Raw genomic sequence first — 20,216 nt, 5'->3', positions numbered from 1 at the left:
GTGCAAAGTACAAAGTGAACATAAAATAAATAAAAAGACAGAAAAATGCAGAAATAAAACGCCCTCCTCTCCTACCTTTTCCGTTTCAACTTCACATGAGGAAAATATGTATATGTATATGTAATGACATATAATAGCTTTCCTTTTTACAGAATTTTTTTCTTTCAACGCCGTGCCTTAAAGCAGAGAGCGCAGCCTTTGTTGCAGCAGTCTTTTCTTTTTTTAGCATTCGGAGGTTATTTTGCAGCATTTTGCAGATATGGGTAACATAAAAGAATTGTAAGATTAATTTACAATAATGAAATTAGACTCATAGAAGTAAAAGAGAAAACAAAATGATTATAAAAGTGAAAAGGTGCTTTCCATTTTTGAGCAGTTTGTAATTCTGGGAAAGGATGAGCAAGTGTGCTTGTAAATATTATCTTAATAAAATGCATTTAGTTTGTTACTGTTTAAATGATGGGAATATTATAACAGGGAGAGATGAAGTACTAGAAGTACCTGAAGCTGCTGAGTGGCACAGTTATCATTGTTTAGAGTGTATCGTCAGCTTTCCCGTAGACTGGGATTGTGACTTCATTGGAGTCAAAAACTACAGCACACATAATTCAAACTGCCTCTACCCCGTCCATAATTCTCCATAAAGCTCCTCATCATACAGCATTACTCTCTAATCAGGAGGCCGTGTTTCATTTGATCACCTTTGCGTTTTATTGAAACATCAAACTGTTATTTTCAAGTTTGAGACTATCGATTCCCGGCCTCTTCCTCTTGTTTGTTTGTTTTTGCATTTCAGGGCGAATTCCCTGTGCGATGCACTTAATCAGCACAAAATGGGTCTCGGTGTGAATCTTTCTCGGTGTCTTTGCGTGGTAAATGAGTTTTTATAGTCCTGCCTATGTTTGTGTTTGTTCGGGAGCGCTCTCCTGGTCTTGTGCCATTCTCCGCCGTTCGTACGGAGATGCTCATTTGGATAGCATATAGAGGACAATGCCATGGCGACACTCTGATAGCTATCCAAGTCCTTGATCTTCTCTCCCTGTAAACATCATTACCACACACTGACAACATACACATGCACAACAGGCACGCACACACAAGCACACAAACACACACCCACAAGCTGCTCATCCAAATCGCTGCTAACAGATTAGCAGTGATTATAAACAAACATGGAGGATTAATCCTGTGTGCTCTCAGTCTACTTTTCCACTGAGCTAGCTAGGGTAATTACCAAGTGCTAGATTGTCAGTGTGTAATCACACACACATGCAAACACACACACATACAAGCTGCAATACTTCTCTATTTGGTGATATCACTTTTGTGCTTGTTTTGTAAGAAAGTTGAGCGTGTCTTCATCGATATTTTAGGGCAGCTGTGCTCTGGTAAAGATGATGGGATGTTAAGTCACTTTCCAATAACCTGACAGCATCTGAACAGGTCACTGATGTGTTGTAATGCACAAACTGGACACTTTTCTATAAAGGTACAACATATATATCCATATATCATTTACATAACACTTTGCACAGAGGCTCAAACAAGATTATCCTAGTTCAGAAACACACACTGCTGTATCGTGCCCTAAACAGCCAAACAGAACAGCCTTTTGTCATGAGACACACTTTTGACACTGTCTCGCAGTCTTAGTCTGCCCGTGCTGACAGAACAGACAAAGCTGCTCCTTTGTGGAACAAAATGTGTTTTTATGCACACCTGACAAAGTGTGAACTTCACACTTCTTCCACCTTTCACTGCCAGCAGAGTGCAAAGATGCACTCTGTATGTCTCTGTGTGAGTTTGCCTTTTTCACTTTGCCCTACAACTTTACAGTAAAGTCTTCACCCCAATGAAAACTTACCAGCAAGAAAAATAATCGTGATAAATTACCCCTGAGACACTGAGAGGATTGGCCATGTTGCGTACAATACTGTGTACTCCACGTAGGGCTGGGCCATATTATACCGTTTACGGTAATACCGGTATAATGTTAGGCAACGATAGGAAAATGAAATATCGCGATAGAATGGGAGTAAAACGCACGTGCGCAGTGCCTTTGTTTTCATACACACATGGCCGATTGTTGAGTGAAACAGATGAACCAGAATTGGTTTGTAAAAATGGTGCAACTTCAGTGATGTGGAACTGGTTTGGTGTTTGTCCGTCAGATACACAACAAAGCACATTTTTTTGCAGAACATGCAAGCGGCCGTTGTTATTGTCGTATTTGTCGGACTAAGATGCTCTTAAATCTGGGAGTAATCTGGGTCCTAAACTCCGTCTTTTTCAGGTCAAACAACACTGCAGCATCACTTAGAGTTAAAAACTGTCTAAATTCTTTCATCTTTAATAAAACGATCAGCATTGCTGCTTTACCAGGTGTAACTATAAAGTTTAACTTCCAGGCATCCATGAAAACAAAAGTTATTACATTTAACGGAGTTAGAAGTTAGCAGGAAGCTAGCGGAAGTTAGCTCGCTAGTTTCGCTAGTTACCTAAGCATGATATTGCATGTTCTGACTGAGAGATTTCTGAAAAAAATCAAACGTACAGCTCTGCTATCACTTCCAACATAAATGAAGACAGGAAACTAAACAGCAGTGACGTTTGTAGGGTTACTGAAGTTGGGCTAGCTGGTATATAATGATGTGCTACGTGATCGCTAGCGACACAGCTATGTTAGCATAACATAAACAGTGAAGCTGGAGGACGAACACTAACACTTTTCCACTTATAAAAGTTAACGTGAAGGTTCTTCATGGTTAGAGACAAATGCAATCGCATGGCAGGATGCTGTAAACGGACCAAACTTCAGTCAGGAGAACAACTAGGGTTGCCAACTCCCTGAAAAATAAATAAGGGACACCTCGTGGCCAGGGCCGGGCAACCCAGTTGTCTTCACCCTTCCCAGTGTGGTAGCTCTTTTTTTGTGTGTGAAATTATTTTTTAACCATTTGACTTGAACTTGATTTAAGCAGATGCATATTCTTTGTGATATGACCATATGGGAAACAAATGATCATTTAGCCATTTATTTTTAGCTCACAATGACAACATTAACACAGTAAAACAGGTCTCTTTCTTAAACAGAAGCCTGTCATGCTTAACTTTTGAGAATATAAGTAAATCTTTCTTTAAAAGAACTCTGTCCTACTTAACTTAAAATTATATAAATTAATAGAAAGCAATAGAACGAAAAATATTCTTGTAACAGTGCACATTTAGTGCATTTAGTACAGTTGGCTTCAGTTGAGGTATTATTTCAGCTTTTCTAAAGCTAATCAGCTGCTCCTGTTTGTAAACCCACTTGTTCCCATGATTACGTATCTTAACTCATCATCATTATTCATCTATGTATTACTTTTATGTATTAGTGATCTATTTGTTGTAATCATCTATCCTTGCAGTTGTTTATTACACAAAATAAATTATATTATTACACTTCTGGCCACATAGCCCTGATATTCACTGCACATGCCCATATTAACCTTAACCAGAGGGTTTAAAAAAAACAAACCAGTGTTTACATACCATATCTGCTTCTGCCGTGGCCTGGCGGACAAAAAATTGGTAAAGGGTTCCCCGAGCTTTCATGCCCCTCATGTACTTCATGTGCCCACCACTAGAAGCATGCCTATGGAAAAAGTGCGCCAGCACACAGTGCAGTGCGCTTTATAGTGCATTTTTCCAGCCAGGTGTTTTCCTTTTCCCATTCCTCCCTGTACTTTTGCAGCCTTTTTTTTTCTTTCTCTGAGCGAACAAACATTGCTGCTCTAATGCTGGGCTCACACTGTGCGATTTTTGGCCCATTTTGAGCCGATTTTTGAGTCGTGCGACCGATTTGGTGATCAGCCCGATTTTGGCCTTCATCGTGCATCGTGTAGTATACGTGGGGTAACGAGAAGCGATTAACACCTCACGACCAGCTCCCGATCATCAATCGCTCGTGAGGGTGTCACTGCAGCTGCTCACGCGCAAACACGTAAACGTCGGTGAAAAAGACGTTGCAGCACGGCTGTGCAGCGTGTGATCTGGACACAAGCGATGGAGGCACTTGTAGAACTTTGGAAAGCTCATCCGAGCCTTTTCCATGTGGCATCACAAAATTATCACGACCACAACAATCGTGAAAATAGTTGGATTTACACTGTTGCTCAATCACAGCTGCCTGATCATGTTTTTCATTAGCAATTTAGCAAAGTTGATGTGGTGGTGTGTCTGTGTGAGTGAAAGACAGAGAGAGCGAGCGACAGATTTTCTGTTATAACCTTCATTTTATGGACGCACAGTGTGCCGTCCGAGACTTGCACCGCAGTGTCGGCGTTTGTTTCCCTGTTGGCCATGCTTCTTGTTGTGGTCATCGGTTGTCTTCCGGTATTTTCTCCGTAAGCGACCTTTCCTCAACCAATGAGATGAGCGGTAATCTGACTTGTCATACTCGAATTGTCATAAGTGTGCTGTCAGCTCATTGGTCACAAAGCAGGAGAGGGGCTGGGAATTATGTTTTCAAACAAAGTGTTAATTCCATTAAAAGTTATAGACTACTTTTGATTCTCACTGTATTACGGGACAAAGTGCGTCCCTTATTAGCTCAATACGGGACGTGTACTTTTGTTTCTAAATACGGGACGATTCCGTTTTTTAAGGGACGGTTGGAAACCCTAAGAACAACTGAGATAATCCATCCACAATACGAGGTTAGTCATTAATATACTGCAACAACATGGGAATAGAGCAGCTGCCAGAGAATTCAACATTAATGAATCAATGGTACAGAAGTGGAGGAAGCAAGAAGAATGAGTTTAATAAAGTTTGATTTATCTGACTGCTTTGTTTCGCTTAATGTGCCTTATAATCCTGTGCACCTTATGGTCCGAAAAATACGTACTGCACACTGCAGTTTAATGTTGCAAAGCACCTCTTTTTAACTTCAGTGGATATTATACATGGTTATGCTCAGGATATGTCAGCCCATTTCTACTGGAAATGCCTTTTGGTTAAACTTTCAGCAAGGAATTTGCATTTGCACTGTTACATTTTTATAAAGCTTTAATGTACATAAAAACCAGCTTCTTGTTTAAGTGAAAATAAATGGAAGGTTGTCTTTTTGCGCTAGTAATGTTGTGGAGTTGTATTTTGTCTCGCATCAATTATATCGTCAGTTATATCGTTATCGCAAATTTTCAAATATATATCGTGATAAATATTTTTGGCCATATCGCCCTGCTCTAACTCCACGTAGGACATTTTTTTTTAATCAAAAAGCAAGACTTTACCAGTTTGTCACATCATTGTTGAGGAATTTCATCCCCTCTTCTTTGCAACATTACTTCAGTTCAGAGTGTTTGCTTATGCACAGCTCTCTTAAGGTCCCACTGCAGTTTTTCAGTCAGATTGAGGTCTGAACTTTGAGTCAGCGCACCTCCTTAATTCTTTCCTGTTTTAGTTATTCAGTTGTAGATTTGTTGCTGTGGTTGGGATCAATGATGGTTGTCAGACAGACTGTCTCATGTTTGACTCTCGAGTACTTTGGTATACAGAGGAGTTCATGGTCGACTCGAAGGCTGCAAGGTTCCCAGGCCCTGTGGCTGTGAATCAAACCCAAACCATCACCGTTGTTATGACTAGGGCTGGGTATCGTCACTGATTTCTAGAATCGATTCGATTCCAATTCACAAGGTTCCGAATCGATTCGATCCACGATTCTATTCAATTCGATTCGATTTGAAATTGGGAAATTTTGCCTCAGACAGTGAGAAATATTATAATTCAGATCAGTACATTTACATATTTTTGTATCTATAAAAAGGAAGCTGACACTCGCAAGACTTTATCAAAGGTGTAAGCATCACAGCAGATGCCTTTGTTTCAAAGTAGCTGAAGATAAAACACAAAAACATGAAGGTGATTTTCCTGGCCTGGGATTTTATAAAAATATTCTGCAGTACATCAAAAACGAAAGAAAACCATTAATCAACATATGAACATTACCTCTGAAGTTACAGCGGTTTTATTAGAGACACAGCTAAGCGTTTTGCATTTTGCATAATTTTTAAAAGTTTACATTTGTTCAGTATTGAACGGCAGAAATTAGTCTTTCTTTTCGGTCGTTAGTAAAAGGGAAAAAAACGTCGGCCGACAGCGCTGTAAGAACGGTAGACTTGTGCGTAACAAGCAAGCGAATAATGCAGAAAACAGATTTTTAGATGGGAAACTGTTCTTGAAGTATACAGAGAAAGCGAGAGAGAGAGAGAGAGCTGTGCATGAAGTGTGGTGGAAGCAAAACAGCAAAAGTCAGAGTGAATTCATGACGATGTTTTTGTGAAGCGTAGTTTGGATCTTCTTTTGCTGCTGGTTTGGTCAATAATGTTTGGAGAGATCAAACTAACATCTTTAGAATCAGCGCAAAAAGGGCGTAAACACAAAGCGCGGACCCACCGAAACATCTGAATCAGCGAGCTGTCAGCTTTCAGCCCCGACCGTGTCTGTGCCGTCGGGTGAGAAAGGCGACATCTCACTGATTCTGATGCGTCGGCGGGTCCGAGCTTTGTGTTTACGTCTTTGTGCAGAATCTGTGTTCCTACTCTCATTTACAGTTATGAGTTGGTATGAGGTGTTTGTGCTTATACGCTATGTTTGGGTTTCACCAAACAATCCAAAGGACATTAGAGTCTCTTTCAATAGTGTTTGCATGGACATTCTTACCTTGCACAAAAAAGTCCATATGCAAAATTATTTTCAGATTCATGAAATGTGCACACCAGCTTATGTGTTCTTTACACCGTGCTTCTGTTAGTGAAACACAGTCATGTTAAACCAACAGGCTTAGTATTAGTAAAAGTAGTAATTTCAGCACTAACAGTATTTTTATTCAGCTTTGAAAAAAACTTGTTTAGTTTCAAAGACAGCCAGACCTTTGTCATTGAAATGTCTGTATGCATAGTTCGTGCATAAACTTGTGCATACACATTGTTTCAATGAGGTTCATTGTTCCAAAATTTGTGCTTTGTGAGAAGAGGCTTTTTCTAATTGTACTGTCGTGAACTTTAACATTTAACAGCTCGTAGAGTCTGAGATGTCGGTCTTAGGTTTTGTTGCACTTTCTCTGATCGCTGCACAGCCTGATCTTGCAGTGAATTTGCTGGGACATCCACTCCTGGAAAGATTGGCTGCTGTCTTGATCGTTTTCCACTTGTGAATAATCTTTCTCAGTGTGGAATGATGGACTAAAAATTTTTCGCAAATGGCTGTATAACCCTTGATAACCCATTGATGGACAGCAACTAGAGCAGGGCGATATGGCCAAAAATATTTATCACGATATATATTTGAAAATTTGCGATAATGATATAACTGACGATATAATTGATGCGAGACAAAATACAACTCCACAACATTACTAGCGCAAAAAGACAACCTTCCATTTATTTTCACTTAAACAAGAAGCTGGTTTTTATGTACATTAAAGCTTTGTAAAAATGTAACAGTGCAAATGCAAATTCCTTGCTGAAAGTTTAACCAAAAGGCATTTCCAGTAGAAATGGGCTGACATATCCTGAGCATAACCATGTATAATATCCACTGAAGTTAAAAAGAGGTGCTTTGCAACATTAAACTGCAGTGTGCAGTACGTATTTTTCAGACCATAAGGTGCACAGGATTATAAGGCACATTAAGCGAAACAAAGCAGTCAGATAAATCAAACTTTATTAAATTCATTCTTCTTGCTTCCTCCACTTCTGTACCTTTGATTCATAAATGTTGATTTCTCTGGCAGCTGCTCTATTCCCATGTTGTTGCAGTATATTAATAACTAACCTCGTATTGTGGATGGATTATCTTAGTTGTTCTCCTGACTGAAGTTTGGTCCGTTTACAGCATCCTGCCATGCGATTGCATTTGTCTCTAACTATCAGGAACCTTAACATTAATTTTTATAAGTGGAAAAGTGGTAGTGTTCCTCCTCCAACTTCACTGTTTATGTTATGCTAACGTAGCTGTGTCGCTAGCGATCACGTAGCACATCATTATATACCAGCTAGCCCAACTTCAGTAACCCTACAAACGTCACTGCTGTTTAGTTTCCTGTCTTCATTCATGTTGGAAGTGATAGCAGAGCTGTACCTTTGAATTTTTTCAGAAATCTCTCAGTCAGAACATGCTATATCATGCTTGGGTAACTAGCGAAACTAGCGAGCTAACTTCTGCTAGCCTCCTGCTAACTTCTAACTCCATTAAATATAATACATTTTGTTTTCATGGATGCCTGGAAGTTAAACTTCATAGATACACCTGGTAAAGCAGCAACGCTGATCGTTTTATTAAAGATGAAAGAATTTAGAGATTTTTTAACTCTCAGTGATGCTGCAGTGTTTGACCTGAAAAAGATGGAGTTTAGGACCCAGATTACTCCCAGATTTAAGAGCATCTTAGTCCGACAAATACAATAACGACGGCCGCTTGCATGTTCTGCAAAAAACCGTGCTTTGTCGTGTATCTGACGGACAAACACCAAACCAGTTCCACATCACTGAAGTTGCACCATTTTTACAAACCAATTCTGGTTCATCTGTTTCACTCAACAATTGGCCATGTGCGTATGAAAACAAAGGCACTGCGCATGCGCGTTTTACTCATATTCTATCTATATTCTATATTTCATTTTCCTATCGTTGCCTAACATTATACGGGTATTACCGTGAACGGTATAATATGGCCCAGCCCTAACAGCAACAGTGGTCTGTAAGATCACAGCTGACATCTCTTTGTCCTCAGCATTGTACACACCTTTGCTGCTCTGGACCAGCAAACTGCCAAAGCTTCTGCTTGTTCAGAGGCACTCACACTCACTAATTATCAGTTAATCAAGTGCATTTAATTAGCAGGACCTGGCAGCTACTTACTCTCTTTATTCCTATAGAAGCAATAAGGGAATTCTTGGTTTTTCATGTACTGCTTTTGCATTTTAGCTCAGTTTTTGATAAAGAAATACTGACACGCAGTAATTTGTCATGTTTTGTTATCTGAGGTTGCAGTTACCTCATTTTAAGACCAGCTAAGGACCAGATTATTTCTATTTTGTCTTTATAAGTAAGACATTATCATTCAATGATATAATTGAATGTCTTATTTAGTACATGTCTGAATGAAGCCGCTAGGATTCCCAACAAGACATGCTCTGCTGTTTGTTTAAATGATGTTTCTTGCTATTGCACAAAGATGGTACAGCTGAAACTTGCCTTTATCTTATTTCATTTCACTTGCTGTTTATTGTTGGGTTAATTCTTTTTTTGTCTATTGTCTTCTTTCACAGGTTGAAGCCATCCTGGTCAACATTTTTGGGGGCATTGTTAATTGTGCCATCATTGCCAACGGCATCACCAAAGCTTGCCGAGAGCTGGAGCTCAAAGTGCCGCTGGTGGTCAGGCTGGAAGGTAAAACAGCACTTGACACTCACCAACACTGGAAAACATGCACAAAAGTTTTTGTTTTGCCTCTCTGACGCTGTTAGTAAGTCATTGGCAGTTGGCACTTCCAGTTAAACCAAACAGACTGCATCATTTCTCTTAGGCACATCTAGCCTCCAGCGAAAGAATTTCACATTAATGAGCATTTAATGATTCAGGGTTAATACGCTATAACATGCAACTAGGTTCACAGCTGTGTCGCTCGTCACAGTTGTTCACCTTGACCTGGCGCATGAGTAACATCATCATCATGTAAACACAAGTTCCTTTTGTCTTGCTTTTACATATATGTGTCAGTAAGTTTTATTTTTCTTGAACTGTACCTAAAGTCTCCTTTGCTCAGGGTACAGCTGGTTCGAGTTTATATGGACTGAGAATATAGCTTGCAGTATCGTTTTATGAATATTTTCAATTTCAAAGGTACAAAGAAACTCATTCCCCACCTAGTTTTAAACTTTGGAGCCATTGTATTATTGCTGCTGTACTCTCAGGAGCATATCCATCTTCATTGTGGCCCAGTGTCCCAGAAAGAACAGCAGTGCATTTCTCATAGATGTCACATTCTGCTGCACCTGTCATTAGCAGCAGCCAGAATAACTGTAGAGACGGCACTGATTGGCTCACCTTTCACCTCTATATGCTAATAAAACCTGCTCAGCTGTGTGTGTTTGCCCGAGTGTGTGTGTGTGGGGAATGGCAGTGGTGACTCAGAGGCATAGGGCCAGTTGGTGGTTAGCTTAATTGTCAAGATCCTGCCGAGTGGTGTGTCCAGAGCACAGAGCAGGGGAGAGTGTGTGTGTTAGCGCTTAGCATTTCATGCTGTATGTCTGCACACATCTGCTATTTGTAGGTCAGGGCGTGTAAGCTGTTTCTAGAAGCCAACTGTGTGTCGAGGTGCTGTGCAGTAGTGAGGGCATGGTTGTTCAGAGCACGATGTAGTGTGAGAATTTTACTCTTAACTGTCATTTCCACTACTTTCCCCTAAAGTCGAATAAAAATGTCATGCAGGTATGTACATCTACCCCATGGCTGTAAAAACTTTGCGTCTGAACCAAAAATAATATTGTTGACTGGAGTTCAAACACCCCAAGTTCAAGATGCACATTTGTCTCTTTAGAATACACAACTACAGAACAAACTAGACTGGCAATCTGCACGGATCCTTAATTATCCACCACACATTTCTGATAGTAGCCATAATTCAATATGACTCTCAGACAGTCCAGAAAGTCACTTCTGGTGGATGCCGGATGGTCCAAACACGTCACCCTGACCGAGGCCTAATCCAAGCCTTAGTTGTGGGTCATTACATCCTGGGCTGCAGTCTTGTGGAGAGGATTGGCTCTGAATCAATCAGCTCAGCTTGCTAGGCTGTCTGCCGGGCATTGAAAACGGCCCAACGTTCTTCAACAGGATCAGAATGGATTAACAGGCACACTTTTAATTGGAAAGGCCCTAAAGAGCCAGGGTTGATTGCACTGGCAGAGAATTATGTGCTCCCATATGTGGGGAAGAGAGGCCATGTGGTCTAGTTCTTGATAGAGTTGTGTTAGTTGATAGACTATGCATGAAGTGTTTGATGTGGGCTGATTGAGTTGATCTAAAACAGTCTGTAATTATCATCGCTAGCACTTAGACTCATCTGGTGAAAACTGAGCAGAGAACACGCAGACACACTGTCGTTATTGAAGGTATAGAAAGGAAGCGATACCTAAGGAGGTGCTGTACTGCCCTCTTTGGCTACAGTGTGCGCATGGTCATCCTGTGTTTCTCTGCAGGTTTGTCTGCCTCTTAAAAAACCTTTGGCATCCAAGAAAAAGGTGACTACATTCATTTAACTCTGTTCTGAGGTGTCCCCCAACTCTCTGTCAAAGAGTGGAGAATGTTCTGCTTGAGCAAGATTTGAAGGCCCTGTTTCAATGGATGAGATTTCAACATCAGTCCTGACAGCATCATTATAGCTTAACTAATTGCTGCAGCTATATGCATATCCACATACATAAATATAGAGTAATATACATTCACACACTGGTTGATTTGGGGGGGGGGGGGTTCTGTCTTTGATTTCACATATATTACACATTTTTTCATTTTTGTAGTGCTTTTTAAAAATAGCTATTAACTTACCCTCACATAGTGTAAATCTCGCTATTTGCCTCTCACAAAGAATCTGACAAGAATTGATTAAATCATGAGAATGAATGTCATGCACATTATACAAGTATGCAAATAGGGAACAGTGTTAAGATACTAAGATACTCTCTGTTAGAGTTAGCACTGATGAAAACATGAAATCTGGTGGTGCAGTAAGCTGCTCTTAAATAACAGATAATACAAAAAACTGAATAAAAAATGTAATGTGTTATGTTTGTTTTAATCATGTAGACCAGGGGTCGGCAACCTTTCTAATGGCGAGTGCCATTTAAAATTTCCTCAGAAGTCAGTGTGCCATATGATTGCATTAGCAATAAATTTAATAACGCTCTATATGAACAGTTACACAATATATAGACCCACTTTATAGAATTATATTTGTTTACAGATTTTGGCAGCTATCAGTGAATAGTTATCAGATATTTTGAAACAAAAAAAAAGAAAAAGACACTTATTATCCATAACAGCACATGAACTGTACAACAGAAAATACAAATGCTATTTATGGTCTCCTCACAACAATGATAAGAAAAATAAACTAAGCCAATGTGGCATGTCTGTTAATACAGAGACACACATGTTAATGTGATCTCTGGTCTCCCACTCAGAGACACAGGTCTTCGAGTGTCCAGCATTCAGACGGCTACCTGAGGACTAATGTGAGAGGAAATCTGCGCACACAGATATGTACAGCCAAATACTGTCAATAAGGCCTCTGCAATGTTCTGAAGACAGTTAAACTTCTCAGGTAGTGATGTCCAGCAGGTGAAAATGCAAGCTCCATGAACACGCACAGCTGTGGATTCCAGCTACGTCGATGTCGCATTAACTGGCATCAACTCAGCCAGTTAATGTGAGACAAATCCAGCTGCTCATTAAAGATTTCTGGTTTGATCAGAAAAGAAAACATTGGTCCAAACACCTGAGAGCACCACTGGTGCGGCCATTTATTTTTTGATGCATCTTCTCAGATTAATTCACTGCGTGTCGTGTCCACGGCTGGACTGGGACAAAAAATCAGCCCGGGCATTTTGACTACAGACCGGCCCACCAGGTATTAAAGCCATAAAGCCTTTGAATGAAAACAAACGCTGTTGTGACAGTGATGTACAGTCTTGTTGGTATATGCATGATTTCTGTAAATTTTACATCAGATAAAAACTGTGGTTGTAAGCTTCAGATAATTATTTAATAACAGCCAGACATCTTAAATGAGAATAAGAAAGTATTTCCTTGTGCCCCCCTTTCCCTCTTAATGCCCTACCTGGGCCCCTGGCAAAACTTTGGTAGATCCGCCCCTGCACAGTTACCAGCTGTCAGCTACTTAGAAAAGGATCCTGGTGTTATTTGTCTCTCAGAAACAGTTCATAACTTCAACTCATTCATGTCACCTAAAAGGTAAACCTGTTTCTCCATCACCTGTTCAGCTCTGATGATTCAGTAAGGACATCTCCTGGTTTCATCTTCATGTTTCCCTCTCACCAGATATACAAACCGATATCATGACCAGCAGCTTTTACAGCTGTGGCTCCAGCAAACATCAGCTGATACTAGAAAGTAATATTAAATAAATTCTAACAACAGCTGATCAAGCTTAAACATGCTGCTGTTGTTTAGCGCGAAATCCGCTGGTTTCTTCTTTCTGGCGCAAAGTGGAAGATAAACAAACAAGAGAGGAAAGCCGATCAGCTGATCATTGATCAGTTTCATGATTGAAGTAGAAACAGGAGAGGGAGGGGGAGAGAATGAGAGAAGAAGAGGCAGCTGTGCAGCAAAGACACAGAATAACTCCAGCTTTGTGTCTTTTTTTTTCATTCTAGCTGAAGTACGGGACAAACTGCGTCCCCTCTCAGCTCAATACGAAACATGTAATATTTTCTCTGAATGAGGGACCATTCCATTTTTTAAGGAGCCGTTGGCAACTCTACTAACTAACCTTATGAATAAAATAAAGTTCACTTTAGTTCAGTAACATCATAGCACCCACCCAGCTGTATATAAACTCCGTCATGCTAGCTCACGCAGTATGAGTTATTGTAACTGACTGTAAAAAGTCAGCACAACGAAAATAAACTCCACCTAAACTTGGTTTATATCTGACCCAGACAGACTGCAGGTCATAACTTCATACCTGAAGTTCAGTTCACCTGACACTCGGACCGGCGGCCGCCTCGGGTCCCTCCTCCTCCTGCCTCCCCTTTCTCTCATCCACCTGTTGGCCTCCACCACTTGCTAATGTTACTGAATCTGTGGAAGCTACGCCATAGCCACCACCAAACAACTGAGTTATTTTTACACACCGGCCACATCTGGCCAATCCAACACCTTTCATTGTTTATACCGTTACAAAAAATAAAAAATCATCGGGTCCCGAGCAAATGCCCGGTATGCCCAATGGCCAGTCCAGCTATGGTCGTGCTATCAGTTAACCCTTCGCGTCCCAACCGTGGCACGCGTGCCCAGGGTTGCCGACCCCTGATGTAGACTGTCTGGTTGGGGCTGGGTTAAGAGTTGAGTGAGTATGACAACATGCAGTCAGTTAAATAGTTTTCTTTTGGGGGGAGGGTGTATACATCAGCTGCCTGTGGTTCATCTGGCTGGTCTTGAGGCAGAGCGCCCTTCTTTGTTTTAAACTGCTTTTACTAAGTGAGTTACTGGACTGTAGCATTGTGACATTTATGCAGGTTCCCAACACAAAAAGTTAATGATACAGATTATAATGTATGTTAGGACAGTGGCACGAAACAAAAACAGACTAAAATGTTAACTTTTGGTTTGCCATGAGATTTCCTGACAACTGCAATGACATACATACAGTTTACATACATAATTATTTGCTTTATTTGTACTGAGCTTGTGTCTAATTTAAATAAATAAGTCCTCTAAGAACTTCTTTCACAGCGTACCCCAGTATCTTCAGACAGCTGACAGATGGTGGGAATTATGTTAGTGTGACACATCAAAAGCTCTCATTGACAGCCAGGAGATTATTACGTGGGGAACTAATCACTTTCTAGTGTGAAGCAAACCATAACTCACCAGCAGTGCAGACAAGCCACCAACTCAGGAAACCTGAAAAAAACTGTCAGTGGACAGTCTTGCAGAAGCTGCCCGTCTAATTGCCACGTATTAATGACAATTGTAATATTTAAAAGGGAAAAGAAATATCCAGACACGCACAGCCTTACACTGACAATCACTCAGTCACCACATGATTAATTAACCGGTTGGCTTGACTGTGAGAGAAGGTGAAGGGGTTTCCATTTTTTGTTGTGGCAAAGATTTTACCAACAGCAGGCGAAAGAGTTCATTTATCAAGCTCTACATCTTTTTGTTTCCCTTATCTTCTCCTGCTAAGGAAACAGTCTTTATCGTGTCCTTGACACATAAGGAACCTTTACAACTTCAGACTTCCTTTGTATGTGTGACTCTACGGCAACGTGTCCTTCTCTCAGATGACAGCAACGCTAAGCACAGCTTGTTAGGACAAAGCTGCTCACAAATGTAGGATTTGCAGCATCAAGAAAGCTCCTCCAGCACAAGTCTTTGGCACAGCCCCAACCCTTATTATCCCACTGAAGCCTAGTGGCCTGTAAGTCACACGTTAAGGCGTCATTTTTCACAGTAGTCACAGGTACGCTAGTTAATTGCCACATAAATGTGAAAATATTGTGTTGTGATGCTTGCCACCTGCTGAATGCTCTTATGTTGTTTTCTTTGTTAAATGCTGAATCTAATTTAAAATCCTTCTCTTCATGTACAAGGTCTAGAATAATCAGGTCCCATCTTATATTAAAGACCTCACAGTACCACTTTGCCCCATTAGAGCACTTTAGTCTCAGACTGCGGGTTTATTTGCAGTTTCTAGGATATTTACAAGCAGAATGGGAGGCAGAGTCTTCAGTTTTCAAGCCTCTCTTCTGTGGAATCAGCTCCCAGTTTGGGTTATGGAGACAGACAGCCTCTAGTGTTAAGTTTAGGCTTAAAACTTTCCCTTTTGATCAAACATATAGGGAGGACTGGATCAGGTGACCCTGAATCCTCCTTAAGTTACTCTGCAATAGGCCTAGGCTGCTGGGAGATTCCCATGATCACTCGTCTCCTTTCATAAGTAGTGTTCATAAGCTACTCTGTATTTAGTCATTAGTTATTATTAATCCCAGGCTCTCCTCCGAACTCATTGGTGTGGTCTTTCTCCCCTTAGCCCAACCTAGTCATGGCAGATGGCTGCCCCTCCCTGAGCCTGGTTCTGCTGGAAGTTTCTTCCTGTTAAAAGGGAGTTTTTCCTTCCCACTGTCACAACCTTCTTCCTCTAAGGGGTTGTCTAGCTGTTGGGGTTTTCTCTGTATTACTCTAAGGTCTTTAAATTACATTATAAAGCGCCTGGAGGCCACTGTGGTTATGATTTGGTGCTATATAAATAAAGTTGAATTGAACCTAATTAAATTCGGGGGGTTTTGTCGGTTTTTGATTGGATTGAGCACTTTTGAAAAGTGAATTAAAGTTTGATTGAATTTTCAGGAGTTGATTGTTAATAAAGAAAAAAGTTCAGACTAGCAAGTTAGTGTTCTGTGACATTTCTCAGTAATTAACAGGTCAGTTGGACTAATGATCGAGGTCTGGAGAATACGTGTTGTGATGAATTTCTGCAGAAATCTATATTTTTGCCTTCTCTAATGTTCATTTCTTATATTTAAAGATTTAAAACAATCATCTTGCTTTGGTTATTTGTGCATGCTGACTGTGTGCGTTGATGCCCTCTCCAGACTGTGAGTAGGTCTCTGGCAGCACCTAGTGGCTGCAGGTGAACACACACATATCCCCATTCTCCAGTTATACCCTACACTCACACACATATACTCCACACATGCCTTAGTAATTCTGTATCCAGCTGAGCTCAGCCCTTGCTGATGCTGCTGGCGTGAGCTATCAGTGCTCCCTACTGCTCACAGTGGAACTGCAGTCAGCTCTCACCCATACTTGTGCAGAAAAAGACTCCCACAAATGCACGACTCCAACACGACGTGTGATTCTTCCACCACACATGTCCTGAGTAACACACAGATGCTGCACAATCTAAATAATACACTGAATACTCCTGCTGGTCATGAATATGTATCAGCTTGGGGAGAAAAAAATGCATGTTTACTTTTTGTTCCTGTATACACTTTCCATAGGCATATTTGTCTTTCAGAATACCTGCTGCATTATGTATTTGCTGGGGGCCCATATGGCTGCTTCCACTTTCGTCAGTTTTATCTTGTGCCGTTTGAACTTTGTTGTGCTGCAGCTTTGTTTTAATCTTGTGACAGATAAACCTGTCAGTACACAAGCATAGATCCATCAATCTCAGTGAAGTTTGCGGATTAGCCTGTTGAATGTAAAGCATACAGTACTGCACCGCTCTTCTCGCTGCGTGTCCGAATCGAGACGCACACAGTCGCACGGAGAATATCCGCTGTTTGATGTGAAAACGACTTGAGACATCCGATCCCCTGTTTATGCAGCAGAGCAAGAGCTCTTCCTGCTCTTATTCTAATTAATTGCATTGCCGAATTGATTGTTTGGAGTGCGAGCCTGCAGAAATGTGTTTGGAATGACTTATTATACGGCTGGACAAAAGAGATGAAATATTAGGCGTTAAGTGGCAGTGGTAATAGAATTCCTCATGAAAGGTCTATTGATCAGGGTGGCCCGGCCTCCGGAGAATTCACATATCATGCAGTCTTAATTACACGGCAGCCACGAGAGCGAAGGTCAACCTGTGAGCGTCTGAGCATGCACAAACACTCGCACATCGACTCGTTTAACACCCGAGCGAATACAGGGAGACACTAATATACAGAGAATCTCAACACACCCTTTGTCCATATACAGCAAACGTAACGTGTAAAGTCACAATAAAGTGTTTTTCCAGAACCTTTTTTAGAGACTTTTTCAAATGTTGTTCGTTTGAATTTGAAGTAAGAAAAGATCAGACAGGAGTGATCGTCAGTTGAAGTGTTCAGCATGGACACAGAGAGGTGCGTCCACTCAAAATGTAATAAATGAGATCTGAAATCTGATTAAGAAAAACAAACAAATGCAAGTAGTTCGGGGGGAAAAAAAGATAATTAAATGTTTCAGCAGCGTGCTGAGTCTTTGATGGCACATCAGACAGATTCAGTTTTTGTTCTTCATGTGTCGAATCAGTAAATGCCACATAAACAGCTGGCTTTTGTTGTTTTTAGCTGCGAGGGGCCAATTTTGCTTCATTTGACCTTTTGCTCTGCTGCCCCACCAGCACCACCACTTCGTTCACTCCCTCTCTCTTGCTCTCATCCACTCCCCTTCCTGCGTCCCTCCGTCCGCTGAGGCGCCCCCTGCCCTGTGTTGTGACAGGCTTGTCAGGCTTGCATTTGGCCGAGCGGTGTGCAGTGCTGGGAGGCAGCCAGCTCAGTGCGTAGAGCCTCGGGGTTGCACAGAGTATCTCCGAGTGTCTTCCTCTTTCTCTCTCTCTGGTTGGTTGTGGGCCTACTGGGGGCACAGGCATCACCGTATCACCCAGCACCTGCTACCCCTGACCTCACTACAGCCGGGGGAGCTGACACACACACACGCGCGCACACAAATTGCCCTTTTGCCCGTTGTTCACACTCTACGACGTTCGGATCAGCAGTTGCATGTGCCACCATTGACCCATGACTCCATCTGTCTGTGTGGATTGATTCCTCCAGAGGAACTCTTCGTCTTTCACACAGTGTGGTTTTTAACATCCGTGCAGATGGCAGATCAGGTTCACCCTTGTTTAGCCATTTTTGTAATGTTGGTTGTCGCCTGTTGTAACACTGTTTTTCTTCCCTTTTTTTTGCCCCTTTTCAGGGACCAACGTCCACGAGGCTAAAAGGATTCTGACCGAGAGCGGCCTGCCCATCTTGGCAGCAGATGACCTGGATGATGCCGCCAAGAAAGCGGTGGCAGCCATCAAGAAATAGAGAATCCTGCAGGACGTCTCATTCCAGCCTCAGCACAGCACCATCAGCCTTTTCTTCCACATGCAGACCTCCAAAACCTTGAGCCTTTGCGTGCATTTCTCACTTTAAATGCCAACTGAGATCCAGATCACGAGCACTTACAGGATTCTGCCATTACACTGGTTTCCTCTCTGCAGATCAGATCAGCTGCAGTTTCTTTAATCATTAAAATGTGCATTAGTTAGGAAGAACCACTGACATATTCAGGCTAACATATTGAAAGGACACCCAACACTTTGTCCATTCCATTAGCTTTCTTGTCTTTATTTTTCAGCAAAATATGAAGTGGGAAAGACATTTTCCATCTTCACATCCAGCCCTGGCATCCACTGAGTTGTTGCCATGTTATCGCACACCATTCATAAGCTGTGATATCATTCAGTGGTACTTGCTGAAACCGAGATGAATGGAAGCTGTAAACACTTTCTTACTTCGTCCACGTTGGTTACCAAGCCTGGTCTGCGTTTCAAATGAAGTAGATGGCGTACTCACTCTGAATTTGTGCATCATGTCTTATTTATAAAGTGCTACTATGAGACGTCCATTATCTGCTCTAATCCTGTGCCTGTCCAGTGAAAGCTAATGAGGCATCACAGGTGTCGAGAAAATGAATAATTAAAAACAAAGAATTGTACTTTTTTATAATCATGAATGGATGTTGACAGGATGTCTGAAATACAATGAGAAAATGCAATTTGTGACATTAAACAAAAAATGTTTTAAAAACTACACTTTAGTGTGTTGAATTTGTCCGGCCCATATCGGAGTATCCTGATGGAGGAAAAACTGGCAGAAGGTGGAAAGTAAGGCGGAAAAAGAAATTCTGCTGAATTTCCCGGGTATTTCTGAAGGAAGCACACTCCCAGAATAAATGTGATGTCAGTGAGGAGAGCAGATCCTCAGCAGTTTGCAGTTTTCTTAACACTATTGACTGCATGAGCACATATTTTGCAAATGTTTTTCCAAGTAAATCAAGCTGCTTCTTCAACGGGCAAGTATTTTTTTTTTTTTCCAACAAGGGAAAAAGAGACTTGGATGTAATTTATAGTGAAAAGTTTTAATATAAGCAGTTTTTTTTTTCATTCTTGTAATAGATCTCCCTTTTTCTTTTCAGGAGGATGACACAGATGTAGACATCTCAAAAACTCATGTATCAAATATGACACAGAAGGGATTAAGGGGTTAAGCGATCCAGAGGCCAAAGCTCATCTTTGTGTTGAAGTGTCAGTTGTCTAAAGATATTTAGTTTCTTAAGATTTCTACCATATATTTTCAGGTCTTCTTTCTTAAATGTTTAGAATTTTACGTTTAGAACGTATAAATGTTACGTTTATTATTTTTCCATTCTTCAGTAGTTCAATAAATCAGGATTTTGACAGAGCTCAGAAACTGTTTGTTACAGATTCCATGGTAACTGTAAAACTAAAGTCACTAGAAACGCCCTCATGTGTATCCAAAAATATAGTCTACATGATATCATTTAAATCTTTTTTTGTTTCTTTGCCATTTTCTTTTTGAACAACCCTGCCTTCTTTCTTGCTTTTCGTCTGCACATCAGTGTACGCGTACACTTAAACTC

At 41.0% G+C, this 20,216-nt stretch overlaps 1 protein-coding gene across 1 annotated transcript in view; it reads left to right on the top strand.

Moving 5' to 3' along the window:
- The window catches only part of suclg2 (succinate-CoA ligase GDP-forming subunit beta), a 102,603-nt gene extending 83,237 nt beyond the window's left edge, over positions 1–19,366 (top strand). The window contains exons 10-11 of the mRNA XM_026168671.2: positions 9,317–9,437; positions 18,486–19,366. Of these exons, the coding sequence (XP_026024456.1) occupies positions 9,317–9,437; positions 18,486–18,598 (234 nt within the window). The 3' untranslated portion in view covers positions 18,599–19,366. The remainder of the gene's footprint in view (positions 1–9,316; positions 9,438–18,485) is intronic.
- The last annotated feature ends 850 nt before the right edge of the window (positions 19,367–20,216 follow it).

Source organism: Astatotilapia calliptera, chromosome 5 (assembly GCF_964374335.1).
Source record: "Astatotilapia calliptera chromosome 5, fAstCal68.1, whole genome shotgun sequence".
NCBI classification, from domain to species: Eukaryota; Metazoa; Chordata; class Actinopteri; order Cichliformes; family Cichlidae; genus Astatotilapia; species Astatotilapia calliptera.
Note: the sequence above shows the minus strand (reverse complement) of the source record. Positions and strands in the feature narration are given on the sequence as shown.